The sequence below is a fragment of the Prunus persica genome, chromosome G1 (assembly GCF_000346465.2).
Source record: "Prunus persica cultivar Lovell chromosome G1, Prunus_persica_NCBIv2, whole genome shotgun sequence".
In the NCBI taxonomy this organism is placed as follows: domain Eukaryota; kingdom Viridiplantae; phylum Streptophyta; class Magnoliopsida; order Rosales; family Rosaceae; genus Prunus; species Prunus persica.
Genome location: NC_034009.1, coordinates 37935907 through 37950870, shown reverse-complemented (window position 1 = coordinate 37950870; position 14964 = coordinate 37935907). Strand labels below are relative to the sequence as shown.

Below are 14964 nucleotides of genomic sequence, written 5' to 3'. Positions count from 1 at the left end.
ACTGCAGCGTTTAGGCTAGCTTGGCAGTCGGGACTTCACTTACGTTACGTGTCAAACTAGAGAAGGACCAATTATTGTGCATTCTATTCAAATGGCATGTGATTGGTAGGTATCAGTGCCCATAATTTTTTTTATTTTTTTTTATTTTTTTATTTTTTATTTTTTGTGATGAGAAATGCTCACACGACTTTGGCATGCATTTCACATGGTGTAAATATATATATATATATATATATATTCACAGCCCGTGTAAATTTTCTTCTGTAGATTTCCTAATTTCCCTAACTCTTATCTCTTTGTCTGTAAAAATGGGTGGTTCAGAAGTAGCTTGGCCTTGCATAGTTGTTTATGCTATGATGATGATCAGTTTGATGCTTAACACACAGCAGATACATGGTGCATTGCCGGCGAACACACAAAAGCTGATCGACGAGGCCAACAAGCGTGGCCCTTATCTAGGCTTGGTCATTCCAAATTCTTTTGAAATGAACCCTCTTCTTCAGTCTCCGCACTTCACCTCAACTGACTTGATCATAGATTTTTCCGGTAATAAATATACAAATATTTATTCTTTTTTCTTCTAATCTCAAAAAATGTAGATTCAAACTTAAAACTTTGTACAACTAAAATGAAGCAAATATGCTAATTAATTTAGGACTTGGAACTTAGTTTTAATTTGTTTTTGTGGGTTTTGAAGGAAGGAGATTTCGATTTGGAACCATTGCTAACAAGAAAGTCATATTAGTTATGACAGGACTGTCATTGGTAATACATATTATTCTTCTTTCAAATTTTCAATAAATTTTTTGTTTCACTTCTCTCTTTCTCATTTCTGTTAATCCTTTTGTGTGTGTTTGATTTATAGATTAATGCAGGCATAACCACTCAGCTTTTGTTAACCCTATTCAATATAGAAGGAGTGGTGCATTATGGCATAGCTGGCAATGCAAACCCATCTCTCAACATTGCAGATGTTGCCATTCCTCATTATTGGGCCCACACTGCTCTTTGGAACTGGCAGGTACCTACAATTTCACTAGCTTGTTAAAATATGCGATCAAGGAATTAATGCTGAGAAGGGTTAATTAGTGATTTGGCCCCTAAATTTATACTTAGATTTTGATTGACTCTTTATTTTATTTTTTAATAGAAAATTAAGGACCCGAACAATTTTGTTTCTCTAATGTGCCCCCTAACATCAAAATCTGTCACTTTCCATCCATTCTGCTGTCAAGTTAGAGGTTACTTTTGTCATTTCTTGTCTCCACTCAACTCAACTCAGGCTTCAGCTATCTTTTCCTTCTTTTTGGCTCATTTTTTTTCCCAAATCATTTTCCCTCCATTTTTTTAACCTTCATTTTCGTACCCTAATAAAAGGGGATCTAGAGTTTAGGAAAAAATCCAACATTACGAGATGAGGAGGTCCTTATCTGGCAGAGGTCATAGAAGTCATGGGTCACAGAGGTGGAATTCACAAGTGGTGCCTTCAGTTGTCTACTACTGTGAGAAGACTACGAAAATCCAAGCATCTTGGATTGCTGCACATCCAGGGATGAGGTTTTACATTTGATTTTGTAATTGAAATTTGGGTTGTCGATTAGGAATTTGGACATGCATCTTTCTTGGTCTCCATAAAGTGTTGCTTCAAGATTCCTATGACAACCACGCCGATTTGTTAAATCCAGCTACTATGCAGCTCAATTTCGTGAAATCCCCAATTCCCCCCTCCCCCAACCCCCCGCCCACCTTTCGAACCCTATAGTGGTGTGAATGGAGTCTCTGACCAAGCCTTCGTTTTCTTTTTTTTATGTCGAAACTCTGACCTAGCCTCCTTCGACTTAAACTGGGTTGACTTGAGAGGAGATGCGAAATGACAAAAGTAACCTCCAACTTGACGGAGAATGGATGAGAAATGGCAAATTTTTGACGTCGGGGGGCACTTTGGCCAAAAAAAAAAGGTTCATGTCCTTAATTTTCTTTAAAAAAAGATAGGGAGTTAATCGAAAGTTAGGTTCAAGCTCAGGGGGCAAATCACCAGTTAGTAGCATATATAAGAGCACTTCCATCCATGGTGTCATGGCAAAGGATAAAGGCAAACACTATTCACGTGAATGGTGACTACCCTACCCTTTTTTGTTTTGCTTTTCCACCCATTGTCATGGCAAGTAAAAACAAACACTATTCACATGAGATATAAGGAGAAGAATTTGTATGGAGTTTTGGTGTGGGAAGTGAAGAACATGGCTAGGTAAAAAAATAAAAAAATAAAAAAAATGTAGATTTTTTTTTGTGGGTATTATTTTTAATTTTTTTAGATATTTAAATTGGTCGTTGATGTCATGTTGACATCAGCAAACCCAAACAATAGCTCATGCAAGTCTTGTCTTTGGGCTTGTCTAGGCTGATAGAGCCCACTTCTTACCTGGGCTGGCCTTTACCACTGAAGTTAGTTTTTGAGGACTGGCCTTCTGCCCGTGCTGGCCTGCGTGGTTGGAAGTGCTCTAATAGACAAATTAATTACTAGTTTAATTCTCTTTTAGGACAAATGCCTTCCCCCCCTCCATTTAATTTACCCTTTTATGGTAAATATTAATTCTTCCTTTATTAAAAAAGGCCCTTGACTTGGAGACCAAAGATCTCAGGTTCCCACAACATTATAGTTGTGTATATGTGAGAAATCCTCCTCCCATGTAGTTTAGACTATCGCTTGTACTAAAAAAAAAATTCAATTTGAGCAAAACTTATGAATTTAGGTGTGTGTTTGGCATGATGCAGAGATATGGGCAAGGGCCTGAAGATGAGCTACCTCTTGAAGCAAATGGAGACTACACAAGAAAAATAGGGTACATAAACGTTGCAAATTACACAGTGAATGTGACAGATGGCAGCTCATATGGCAACCTGTTGAACAACATTTGGTTTCAACCAGAGGAAGTCTTCCCCATAGATGGAACTCCAGAAGAAAGACAGCATGCCTTTTGGGTTGCTGTTGATCCCCACTACTATGAAATCTCCCAAAAAGTAGAGGTAATTTAGGGCTTTCCTGCCATGTCATTAGTTGAGCACGTATGACGTGACAATATATGTATACTTACTACATCAATTAATATGTCAATTTGTTTATTAACGGTCACACATTGTGTGATTAATTAATGTGACACTTCAAGATGTTTTAGAATATGTGTTCATTAACATATATTGATTATTGCTTGCATGTTGTTTAGGACGTGAAATTGGAAGGCTGCCTCAACTCAACAACATGTTTGTCCAATATACCAAAAGTGGCAAGAGTCCAAAGGGGAGCAAGTGCAAGCATTTACCTAGACAATGCTGCTTATCGTGGCTTCCTATATAACAAATTCAACATAAGCCCTGTGGACATGGAGACTGCTTCTGTTGCCTTGATATGTCTCCAACAAAGGGTTCCCTTCATAGCCATCAGGGCGATCTCTGACTTGGCCGGCGGTGGCTCTGCTGACTCGAATGAGGCGGACATGTTCACCCCTCTCGCTGCCAAGAACTCGGTTACAGTTGTTGTGGAATTTATCAAACAGTTATCAGCTGCTGCTACCATCTCTGTTTAATATTCATGATTTTGCTTCTTTTATTACTTTTGTATGCAACTTTTGTAATTTTAAATAAATTGAGGGCCTTTTTCGAAAATGGGACCCCCCTTGTTGCTGCTCTTATTTGTTTGGGGCAACCCTTGCTTGCTGCTGCTCTTGTGCTGCCTCATTATGCAACTTTATTATTATATTGTCAAAGCATTTATAAGAACAATGTTCCAATTATTGCTTTTCAAGGCTCTCAGTGCCTTTAACCCACCTTTCAAATTTTGAACCAAATTAAAAAAAGTTTATACAAAAAGAGAAAAAGGGCTCACCTTCAGGTCTTGCTTGCCTTTATGGGATATTGTGATCGAGCAGAGCAGGTTGGTTGCCTTGCCTCAGCTGGTGTTGTTTCTGCAATCTGGGTTTTTTGGCTCACAGATTGTTTGCTTTACTTCTGGCTTGTTTGTAGCTTTTGCTTCTTTGTAAGCTTCTGCTCTCTCTGGTATGTGTACTAGTTCTTTTCATTTGTCTTTGGTCTTTGTTTCTGTAACTGTGGAATTTCCCGTCCTGCTCTGTAGACTGCAGTTTGTATTTGGGGATTTAAGCTTTGCTCTCTCTCTCTCTCTCTCTCTCTCTCTCTCTGTGCAGATAAGAAAGAAAATGGGAATTTCAGCTGTGGCTTGCATAGTTCTCTATGCTATATTGATGCTTAAAGCACAGCAGTCAAATGGTGCATTGTCAGCAGAGACACAGATGTTGATTGAGGAGGCCAACATGAGTGGCCCTTATTTAGGCCTGGTCATTCCAAATTCCTTTGAAATGGACCCTCTTCTGCAATCTCCAAACTTCACTTCAAGCAACTTGTTTATAGATTTTTCTGGTAAGGATATGCAAAACCACAATATACAATCAAATCAAGCAAGTTAATTACATTAATATTTTTTTTCTTTCATTTTTTTTGGGTTTTTAAGGGAGGAGATTTAGGTTTGGAACAATTGCTAATAAGCAAGTTATATTAGTGATGACAGGACTGTCAATGGTATGTACTAATTCTTCCAATTTTTCTCAATTTCTCCTTGAATTCTCTCTCTCTCTCTCTCTCTCTCTCTCTCTCTCTCTCTCTCTCTCTAACTTTCTCTGTAGATTAATGCAGCAATAACTACTCAGCTATTATTAAGTGTGTTCAATATAGAAGGAGTGGTGCATTATGGCATAGCTGGGCATGCAAACCCGTCTTTCAATCTTGCAGATGTGGTCATTCCTCAGTATTGGTCTCATTCTGCTTTATGGAGCTGGCAGGTAGGTAAAAATCACTTTCCCACAAACCTACCTAGCTCTATATTTGGCTCACCAATCACTAGCCATGCCTAACATTTTCCTAGCTAGGCAACTAGAAGAGGGAGAGGGAGAAAGAGAGACAAAGAAAGCCTCCTTGTTTGTTTTACTATCTAACTATATGTGGTTGCCATTTTCACAAATGTCATTTTGGTGCAGAGATATGGAAAAGGGCCTCAAGATGAGCTGCCCCTTGAAGCAAATGGAGACTACACCAGAGAATTTGGGTACTTGAATGTTGCAAATTACACTGTGAATGTGACAGATGGCAGCTCATATGACAACTTATTGAACAACATTTGGTTTCAACCAGAGGAAGTCTTCCCCATAGATGGAACTCCAGAGGAAAGACAGCATGCCTTTTGGGTTGCTGTTGATCCCCTCTACTATGAAATCTCCCAAAAATTGGAGGTAAGGCTACCTAATTCAGAGTCCAAATTATCGGTTGATATTCCTGCTCTTATCCAAAACTACGTCACTTTCGATCTCAATTAATTATCTTTATAATATAAATTCTAAATCCTAAACCCTAAAACGACTTTGTTTCACGAAAATACTGTTAGAACATCCTCATTAACTTATATTCATACATGAATGTTGTTAAGGAATTGGAACTTGAACGTTGCCTAAACGCCACAACATGTTTGCCCCATACACCAAAAGTGGCTAGAGTCCAAAGGGGTACAAGTGCAAGCATTTTCCTGTCCAATGCTGCTTATCGTAGCTTCTTATATGATAAGTTCAACATAACCCCTCTGGACATGGAAAGTGCTTCTGTTGCCCTAATATGTCTTCAGCAAAGGGTGCCTTTCATTGCCATCAGGTCTCTCTCGTCTTCTTTGACTGGCGGCGGCTCAGGTGATCCAAACGAGGCTAGCAAATTCATAACTCTCGCATCGAAAAATTCAGTTACAGCAGTGGTGGAATTTATCAAACAGTTGTCTCTTCATCAGCTCTTAGTTAATGATTGAACATATGTTTATTGCTCTAATAAAACTCTCTTTGTTGGAGGCATTCTCATCTTGCTTCTTCCCTTATCTAAGCTTGTATTCGAGTAGTGGAATTTAAATAAATAATAAGACCATCAATTTAAACAAATAAAAACTGAAAAATTAAAATTAAAATTAAAATAATTTATGTTATACCTGTTTCTGTCCTATTAAAGACAGAGGCCAAAAATTGTCAGGATCCACATCATCTCCTTATCATTGTTATTAATTTGTTTGATTGATTATGGATCCAAATCATTGTCACACGTTTTTTGGACAGAAAAAATCCAAATCACAATTCCAACTAACTTGAAAATGTACAATTTTTCGGTCCAATTCTCCGAAACAGAGCCAACTGAAGACTAATTTGGTGCTTCTTATAAGCTCTAACAGCCATCCAAAAAGTCCTTCAAAGCTGGAGCAAATAGAGGGCATAAAAAGGGCACCAAGCAATAAGAGAAAACAGGGCAAAGATCCTTTTTATGCTCTCTCTAGAATGTCCATCATGCTCAAATCCCTCACTCTGCTCTCCCTCTTCTTTACCTACTGTCTCACACAACCTTCTCTGTTTGGAAACTCTAGGGTTACAAAAACCCCGCTCATAGCTATCTACAATGGAGGTGATGATACAGAGTATAGAGGTGGGTGGGAATTGGTTTCAGAGAATGCAGGTGTATCAGCCATGCACATGACCATATTGCCTAACTCTAACAAGGCCATTATGTTTGATGCCGCTGGATTTGGTCCATCTGGGATCTCCTTGCCTCCTGGAGATTGCCGTCAGGTTTTCAACGAAAGGGATGGATATGAAGATCAGTTTGAACTGGATTGCTGTGCTCATGCTGTAGAATTTAATATTGACACTGCAGATATTAGGCCACTTAAGGTATGCACAAACTAGCCTACCATAATTTTGTTTCGGAAAAGTATATGTAGTGGATTTATTTTGGTATGACTTACTTTTTTCTTTGTTAGTTAAAATCAGATTTTGACAGATACATGGAGCTCATGTGGTGGATTATCAGCTAATGGTACCCTTGTCCAAACTGGTGGATGGGGTGATGGAGGGAGGTCTGTGAGATACCTCTCTGGATGCAAAGCTTGTGACTGGGAGGAGCACCCCATGTCACTTTCTGCCTCAAGATGGTATAATGCAACTCTGTTAATTACACTCTTTATACCCGCATAGACAACTGTGAACCGTTTGATTGATAAGTCCGATTATTTGACTACTAATATTTTTGTGACTTTTTAAAATAGGTTCTCCACACAACATATTTTGCCAAATGGCGATTTCATAGTGATCGGAGGTCGTCGCATGTTCAGTTACGAATATGTCCCTAAGGTGGAAAGTTCCAATCAAATGTACTTCCTATTACCATTTCTCCAAGAAACCACTGACCCGGTAGAGAACAATCTCTACCCATTTGTTTTTCTTTCCACGGATGGTAATATTTTCATCTTCGCTAATAACCGTTCGATCTTACTCAATCCAACCACCAATAAGATCATTCGCGAACTGCCTGTCCTTGATGGTGGGTCCCGAAACTACCCTTCATCGGGCATGGCGACGTTGCTACCTATAAAGCTCAACGTCAACGACCCAAACTCGAATGTGATTCGAGCTGAAATCTTGATCTGTGGCGGAGCGGATCCTAGGGCGGGAAAATTAGTTGAGAAGGGTATATTTGTAACTGCACTGCAAAACTGTGGAAGGATTGATATAACAAACCCGAAATCCACGTGGCAGAAGGAGATGATGCCAACGCCAAGGACTATGGGAGATATGCTGATCCTTCCCACTGGTGACATCCTCATGATCAATGGGGCCAAAAAGGGTACATCCGGGTGGAACTTTGCCGAGGATGCGAACTCAACCCCGCTGCTTTATAAACCCGATTACCCGGAAACCCAACGGTTCATGGAGCTAAAGGCAACGACCATACCACGAATGTATGGTTCAACCTCCATAGTGTTGCCAGATGGAAACATCTTAGTGGCTGGGAGCAATACAAATTACTATTACAATTTCACAGGAGTAAAATATCCAACTGAACTTCGGGTCGAGAAGTTTTACCCACCATATTTTGACCCGTTACTCGTTTTTGCCCGCCCCACAATTGTATCCGATTACAAGGGTATAATGGTAAAATATCAAAGTAATTTTGTGATTGAGTTCAAGTTGAAGAAATATAAGGTGAACCATTTAGATTTGAAGGTGACCATGTATGCACCACCCTTCACAACACATGGGTTTTCAATGGGTCAAAGGCTTTTGGTATTGGGCATAAAGGGGTTGGAAAATGTGGGGTTGGGATTGTTCCAAATTGAGGTTGTGGCGCCACCGATGGCCAAGATTGCGCCCCCAGGTTTCTATTTGGTCTTTGTTGTGCACAATGGAATTCCAAGTTCTGGGATATGGCTGCAAATTGCATAGAGGAATTTTATACAGTTTGAATTATTTTTTTGGGTTTCTGTACATAATATATATTTTGTCATTAGTGATCATATTGGAAATTTATATATACTCAATCCAGATTTTTCATATTTTTTATTTTCACTTTCGGTTCTCATATGCTAACTTACTAATTATGAAATTGGGGAATTATGGAATCATAATTAATTTATTATTTTTGTTAATACAAGCGATATTTGAAGAGTAGAGATTCGAACACAAAGGAATCAGAATTGAATCAACCACTCTCCTCGTTAATCCGATCCATAATTTTGAGAGTATTCAAATTTAATCATATAAATCACATAATTTTTAAATTTTTATGTGTCACAAAGTCACAAATCAATATAATTAAAATGTCTGTCAACGAGGTCTAGTCCAATAGAGAAAGGCTTTGACTTGCAGATCAGAAATTTTAAATTCAAATCCCCATAATATCATAATTGTGTGTGTGAGAAAAATTCACTTTCCCTGTAATTCAGACTACCGTTACTAAAAGAAAGTATATTTCTAAATACAAAATATTAAACAAAGACTGAGAACCAAATTCAGACATTGTGGCCAGTCAACGATTCTAAATACAAAATATTAAACAAAGACTGAGAACCAATTCTTTGTCTTCCTAGCTTCTGTTTAATTAATTAATTAATATTTTTCTCTTCTTTGACCAACAGAAGTTATAGAACCCACTTTTTAATTTTTTAAGTTTTTTGACCTTTCGGTAAAAGCCTGGGAACCGACTTTTAATTTGTAGGACTTTGAAAAGCGATTTTACCGCCATCTTCGCTTTTCCGTGACCGTGAGCTTACAAATTGACAATTTTACAAAAGCCCCACCATCCAAAACTTTCATAAACTGAAGAATCGCCCTTCCATTTTGAAAATTTTAATTCGCGCCCCACATTCCTAGATCGGAAATTACCATATTCGCCCAACTCTTTTTTATTTTCAGTTTTTAGATCCCTGTCTCCCTCATCTGTGGCCGCCATCCAAGTCCTCGTTTCTGCTTTCAACCTCTCCTTCCCTCCCTAAAATTCCCAAAACGCATCCGGCCAAATCGTTCTCTCTGCTATTCGATCGAAGCCTCACCCTAAAAACCCTAGATTTCTCTCTTCCATCCACGAATTCAATCAGTTCTAGAGAGATTAGGGTTTTTATGGAGAGGATCGTCGCAGAGAAGTACAAGTTAGGTCGCAAAATTGGGAGCGGCTCATTCGGCGAATTGTACCTCGGTCTGTGAATCATTCGATTAGCTCTTCTTCATTTTATCCATATTTGCTTTTATCTTTCATCTCCTCATCATGATCACGATTACCATTGATGCTGATTTTTTTTTTTTAATTTGTTATTATTATTTTTTTGGTGTTTCAGCAACTCATATTGAGACTGGCGAGAATTTGGCCGCGAAAATTGTAAGTCTCGATTCAATCCTCTTCATGTTTCAGATTTTATCAACAGTTTGAGTTTTTGTTTCCGCAGAAAATAATTTTCAGAAAGAAATTGACCCTGCGTCCTTTGTGGATAAATGGCCTGGTTTTGAGCTCATCAAATTACAGTTCACTTGATTGTTAGTGGAAAATTTAGGTGCATGCGGGCGAGTGCTTGTTAGGAGCTTATCTTAGATCTTGATAATAATAAGAAACTAATTTGTGTTAAATTCAATGTGATAATTTTGTCAGAAGTTTAAACATGACAATGAGCCTTGGGTTCAGAATGGTGGGTTTTTCATGGGAAAACATGTTCTGGTTTTCCATGTTCTCATTTTGGGCAGACGAATAGTAAGATGTACAAGTAATTGATTGTAATTTTTTCATTGCCAGGAAAATAACAAGACAAAACATCCGCAACTGTTGTATGAAGCCAAGCTTTATAAAACTCTACAGGGAGGAAGTAAGGATTGAATATCAGTAGTTTTGTTTTGAACTACGTGCTCTCATAAGTTATCACCTTGGATCTTGTTTTCACTTATTGATGGCTTGAGTTTGTCACACTTCAGGTGGTATTGCAGGCATTAAATGGGCGGGATTTGATAGGGACGATAATGTTCTCATCATTGACTTATTGGGACCGAGTCTCGAGGACCTCTTTGTGTACTGTGGGAGGAAGTTTTCACTGAAAACAGTCTTAATGTTGGCTGACCAGATGGTAAGGGGTTGATTTTGATGACTTGTTATTTTTGAAGCCTATATCAAGTTGTCGATGCTAGAAGATTTTATTTCGTTTTTATGTTCCTGTGCTTAAGGTTTTTATGGATTGTTTTCATAAATTCTCTTTATATTCTTCCTTCAGTTGCAACTAAATGGGGACTCATCTTTTAAGACTTCACTTGAGATTTTCTCTTTATCTTCTTCTAGAGTATCTACTTGCTAAGTGCCAAATTGTTTGCATAGTGGTAACTTTGATTCTTGTTCATTCAATTCTAGATTACAAGAATAGAGTATGTGCATTCTAAAGGGTTTTTGCATAGAGACATCAAACCTGACAACTTCCTCATGGGTCTCGGCAGGAAAGCAAATCAGGTAATGTTAAAGCATTACGCTTCCACATCTAACTTGTAGGAACAATATAGAATTTAGGATTTTCTGTTGTTTGTCAGTTTTTTTAATCACTGTTGGGTGCTCATTCATCAGGTTTACATTATTGATTTTGGACTTGCAAAAAGATTTCGGGACCAAAATACAAACCGGCACATTCCGTACAGGTAAAGTTCGATAATCTCTTCCATGCTTAATATCTGGGGGGATTTATTTCTCTTGAATGGGCTCTTCCTGTTCTGGCAATTTTTTTGCTTTTGAGTCTGCACTGTTTACAGTGATATGCATCATGTAAATACAACTTTAGCCACATAATCTGAGATTATGTAAAGAATTCCTTTTGTTGATACTTGACTGAAATTCAATTATAAGCTGGCAAGTTTCTTTGTTTACATAATAAGATACAATTCTATGAAAATGCATCTCTGAATTGTTTATTCACCAACAGTTTAGCATAATTTTTCTACTTCCTTTGTTTATTCAATACCCGTGTTTGGCCTAATGTTTCTATTTTCCTTGATGAAATCATACAGAGAAAACAAAAGCTTAACAGGAACTGCACGTTATGCTAGTTGCAATACCCATTTGGGAATTGGTAAGTAGAGAGGTACTTAAGTCTGTTGTTCTATATGCTTGGCTGTCTGCTTCCTCATTCTGTTGTTTCATTGTTTTAGATCAGAGTCGTCGGGATGATTTGGAGTCACTTGGCTATGTTCTTCTGTACTTCTTAAGAGGAAGGTATGTACTAAAGTCAATACCACATTTCAGAAGAGAATTTCCACTGGAGTTTCCAGTTAGAATTTTTGTCATTTTGATGACTTGTATGGTTTGCACAATGTTTTGACCAGATAACGAAGTACTATATTATTTCATGGCCTGACTGACTGATTGGTTTCTGCATTTAGCCTTCCTTGGCAGGGTCTTAAAGCTGCAACGAAGAAGCAAAAATATGATAAGATTTGTGAGAAGAAGCTATCAACTCCCATTGAGGTATGTGCCACTTTCCATTAGGTGATAGTTTTGCATATTGTGAATTGGGGGGATCATAACGAACTGATTGTAAAATCTGTTTTCAAGGTCCTATGTAAGTCTCATCCTGTGGAGTTTGCATCCTACTTCCATTATTGCCACTCTTTAACATTTGATCAACGCCCGGATTATGCATTCTTGAAGCGCCTGTTTCGTGACTTATTCAGCCGTGAAGGTATGATATTTATTTCACACTTTTCACCATATTCTATATCCTACAAAATTAATTGGGTGTAAAAAATGCAACCCTCATCATCTGGCAAGTTGATGCTTCGCACACATGAGCTTTTTCTTCGTGGAAAACTTTGATCATATATTTTGGTGTTTATAAATTATCTTCCTTGTTTTGCAGGGTATGATTTTGATTATGTATTTGACTGGACAATTCTAAAATACCATCAGGCACAACAGACAAGGACCCAGGGTCAATCATCTGTTAGTATCTTCATGAATTTTCTTTTATTACCATCTCCTATTAATTGCTTCAGCATGGGACCATGTTCTGTTTCTTTTATGTATTTAATTTTGCTTCAAATCTGTTTTGTATTTAAGTACTGATATATTCAATCTTACATGGTTTTTTTTTTTTTTTTTTTTTTTTTCCTTCTAACTTTATCTAGGGTGTTCAGCCAGCTGTAGCGACTAACGGTCGAGCAGCGGCTAGCAGTCGACCAGTGCCTATGGATGCGATGAGACTTAAAGGTAAGGTCCAGAATTACAGTTTGCTCTTGATTTCCAGGGTAGTTAGTGAACCAAATCTTGATGCGATTGGCCTTAAATAAGTGTATTGAGAAAGCATTTGGTATCTCAGAGCCTTGCTTGCATTACTAGAGAAGTCTGATTATATATAAAATGTTGGTTTACTGACTATTCTCAGTTCTTACATTTTATTTATGGATTTCAGGAGTTAATGATGTTTCTGGATCAGCTGAGGTCGCAGACCGTAGACGGTCGAGTAATCTTGCTCATCCAGATGTTCATATGCAATTTAGATCGTCAACAGCCCAGAATTTAGGTGCTAATAATCTGGTTGAAAAACATGTATGTAACCTGAACTGTAAATCATATCATGGTTTGTTTGCGTATTTATCAAGTATCTACTCTTGTTTGCATGGAAGATGTTCTCATCTGTTGCACGTTATGTTGTAATCCTGTGTTGTGAATACTGTACTGGGCGAATGTAGATCGTGACTTTTTTTGTAATTGGTACAGCATGTGAGCAATGTGCCGATGCCATCTTCTACGTATGCTCTCAGAAAAAATTATAAAAAACCAGAGGGGCCGACTGAAAATGCAAACTTAGGTCGTGGAGTTGGGAACCAAAATGGTGCTTCAAGCAGTTGGATGCCATCAATAAACCAGGTTTCTTCCTCAAAGTAATAGGTATGCAGTTTTCTGTTGCATAAAACTATCTTTTATGTGCTTAAGTTTTGTATCATATGGAATATAATTGCTCAAAACCTGCGTGGTTGTTTACAAGAGATTCAGCCTTGGTTTGTTTTTCAGGTACAGATCTGAAGGAGATTACTCAAAGCATGCATCTTGCTGTAGCAAATGTCATGAAGTTTGGATTGCTCTCGTTCTTCCATGTCAGATGTCATAACGTATGAGAAAAATGTGACTGGAAAAGCATGAACACACTGGATGCGCTTGAAGCTCACCTCCGAAGCTTGGACTTTTCGCGTGCATAGGTGGCAAAAATGACTAAGCCCATATCATGTTGTGTGGATGATGTGTACAGTGTAGCTTCCATTATTCTGATAATAGATGATAAATTTTTTCTTCGGTGCTATTTGGTTGTTTTGACCATGTATTTCATTCAATTCAGGATTGAGTTGCTTTCTGTTCTTATTGCTGTATCTTTTTCGGATCAAAGCCCTGGATGTTCACCCAGGCTCTTCAGAATCTGGAAAAAGAGTAAAACTAGTATTTCAGGTATCAACTATATTGATCTCTTCTCAAGGCGTTTCTATGTGGAAAAATGTTAAACTTATGGACTTCTTTTGCTTGATTTCTACACAAGTGCTCATTGATGCTATTTTTCTTTGCTTCAGATCTTGATATGAGATGTTATAGAGGATGAATGGGACAACTTCATTGGCTGTCTCGATGTCGATTTGAAGAGGGTATTAGAGATCCTTCTATCTATCGGTTGTTAAATTCTTTCGAGTTTTGTATTTAAAAGCTTTAATAATCCATGATTTGAAGCAGGGTTGGAGTCACTTGATTATGATTTTCGTACTTCTAATTACGGAACCCTATCCCTCAGATTCCTGCCAATCTTTTTCTGCGTCTCTCCTCCTCCTCCTCTGTTTCTTGTTCTACACTTGTATTTTATTAATAGCTAATTTTTGACTTGTATAGGTTGGAAATTGCAAGTATGAATCAACCTCGTAAAGCACAGAGGCTAGGGGGTGATTTAAATTAAGCTAAGTTATGCAAATCACAAAATTTACGATAAAAATAAAGAATCGATTGGGACCTCAGAAATTGTTGGTGCTCTCTCTCAGTCTCAATTAAAACCCATGATTTAGGCTCCAAGCAATGATGAAAGTTCTACCATACACGCAGCTGGGTGCGTGGGTCTTCAAACAATTTTTAAGTTATACCACCACTAACCATGCCGCTGTCTGAAGTGAGATTATATTCTAGGGGCTGTTGGTGGGCCCAGGGTGCTTGCCTCAAAGTTTGTCCTTTGTTTTTTTCTTTTCAAAATTTTATTCTGAGCTACAGTAAAAGTTACGAGTGAAAGAAAGTGAAAAGAGATCAGCTTTAGACAGAAGTTACTTTAAACCTCGATGCGGGACACATTTGCAGAATTTCTCTCATCAATCTAAATAAGAAACCGAGGACGAAGCTAATCAATGGAAGCATCATTTACTTTCTTAAACCTTAGGGTAAATGATCCTAGGGTTACGATCCAGAAGCAGAAGGCAATGTGATGTGCCGCTGGGTGCAAAAGGGCCCCTCAGAATAATTTTGCTTTATTAAATTAAGCTTTGATAATGGTGGTGTCAAAAGGAACCTTAGCCTGGTAATCATGAACAGGCCGCTGAAAAAATGGGGTCTTTA

The 14964-nt window shown here is 38.0% G+C and overlaps 4 protein-coding genes across 8 annotated transcripts; all 4 read left to right on the top strand.

Annotated features, from left to right (window-relative positions):
• LOC18792888 (bark storage protein A) lies at positions 245 to 3777 on the top strand. The gene is made up of 5 exons (XM_020555481.1): positions 245 to 546; positions 698 to 765; positions 866 to 1021; positions 2776 to 3027; positions 3225 to 3777. Exons 1-5 carry the CDS (start codon positions 309 to 311, stop codon positions 3582 to 3584), a joined length of 1074 nt encoding a protein of 357 aa, XP_020411070.1. The 5' UTR covers positions 245 to 308; the 3' UTR covers positions 3585 to 3777.
• LOC109946758 (bark storage protein A-like) lies at positions 3831 to 5984 on the top strand. Of its 2 annotated transcripts, XM_020555480.1 has the most exons (7): positions 3831 to 3931; positions 4021 to 4053; positions 4200 to 4431; positions 4523 to 4590; positions 4695 to 4850; positions 5046 to 5297; positions 5492 to 5984. In XM_020555480.1, the coding sequence occupies exons 1-7, from the start codon at positions 3905 to 3907 to the stop codon at positions 5855 to 5857; spliced, it is 1134 nt and encodes a 377-aa protein (XP_020411069.1). In that variant the 5' UTR covers positions 3831 to 3904; the 3' UTR covers positions 5858 to 5984. The 2 variants fall into 2 exon arrangements, with proteins under 2 accessions (XP_020411069.1, XP_020411068.1); XM_020555479.1 differs by having other exon boundaries at positions 3872 to 4033.
• On the top strand, positions 6290 to 8429 carry LOC18792030 (aldehyde oxidase GLOX1). The gene is made up of 3 exons (XM_007226479.2): positions 6290 to 6761; positions 6861 to 7021; positions 7136 to 8429. The coding sequence occupies exons 1-3, from the start codon at positions 6372 to 6374 to the stop codon at positions 8310 to 8312; spliced, it is 1728 nt and encodes a 575-aa protein (XP_007226541.1). The 5' UTR covers positions 6290 to 6371; the 3' UTR covers positions 8313 to 8429.
• LOC18790829 (casein kinase 1-like protein 4) lies at positions 9293 to 14172 on the top strand. Of its 4 annotated transcripts, XR_002269701.1 has the most exons (17): positions 9293 to 9561; positions 9701 to 9741; positions 10150 to 10219; positions 10326 to 10474; positions 10753 to 10848; positions 10960 to 11030; positions 11397 to 11458; positions 11538 to 11601; positions 11769 to 11853; positions 11941 to 12067; positions 12245 to 12327; positions 12513 to 12594; positions 12797 to 12933; positions 13105 to 13275; positions 13399 to 13583; positions 13721 to 13827; positions 13947 to 14172. XR_002269701.1 is itself a non-coding variant. In XM_020554862.1 (15 exons), the coding sequence occupies exons 1-14, from the start codon at positions 9486 to 9488 to the stop codon at positions 13270 to 13272; spliced, it is 1311 nt and encodes a 436-aa protein (XP_020410451.1). In that variant the 5' UTR covers positions 9293 to 9485; the 3' UTR covers positions 13273 to 13275; positions 13399 to 13907. The 4 variants fall into 4 exon arrangements, 1 of the variants encoding a protein (XP_020410451.1); XR_002269700.1 differs by having other exon boundaries at positions 13399 to 13827; XR_002269702.1 differs by having other exon boundaries at positions 13381 to 13827.

Coding starts and splice junctions, on each gene's coding strand:
- LOC18792888 (XM_020555481.1), top strand. CDS start 309: ATGGGTGGTTCAGAAGTAGCTTGGCCTTGCATAGTTGTTTATGCTATG. Junction 766..865: donor TTATGACAGGACTGTCATTG/GTAATACATATT, acceptor TTTGATTTATAG/ATTAATGCAGGCATAACCAC. Junction 1,022..2,775: donor CTGCTCTTTGGAACTGGCAG/GTACCTACAATT, acceptor GGCATGATGCAG/AGATATGGGCAAGGGCCTGA.
- LOC109946758 (XM_020555479.1), top strand. CDS start 3,905: ATGGGATATTGTGATCGAGCAGAGCAGGTTGGTTGCCTTGCCTCAGCT. Junction 4,034..4,199: donor TTTGTAGCTTTTGCTTCTTT/GTAAGCTTCTGC, acceptor CTCTCTGTGCAG/ATAAGAAAGAAAATGGGAAT. Junction 4,591..4,694: donor TGATGACAGGACTGTCAATG/GTATGTACTAAT, acceptor CTTTCTCTGTAG/ATTAATGCAGCAATAACTAC.
- LOC18792030 (XM_007226479.2), top strand. CDS start 6,372: ATGTCCATCATGCTCAAATCCCTCACTCTGCTCTCCCTCTTCTTTACC. Junction 6,762..6,860: donor CAGATATTAGGCCACTTAAG/GTATGCACAAAC, acceptor AGTTAAAATCAG/ATTTTGACAGATACATGGAG. Junction 7,022..7,135: donor TCACTTTCTGCCTCAAGATG/GTATAATGCAAC, acceptor TTTTTAAAATAG/GTTCTCCACACAACATATTT.
- LOC18790829 (XM_020554862.1), top strand. CDS start 9,486: ATGGAGAGGATCGTCGCAGAGAAGTACAAGTTAGGTCGCAAAATTGGG. Junction 11,459..11,537: donor CAATACCCATTTGGGAATTG/GTAAGTAGAGAG, acceptor TCATTGTTTTAG/ATCAGAGTCGTCGGGATGAT. Junction 12,328..12,512: donor GGACCCAGGGTCAATCATCT/GTTAGTATCTTC, acceptor AACTTTATCTAG/GGTGTTCAGCCAGCTGTAGC.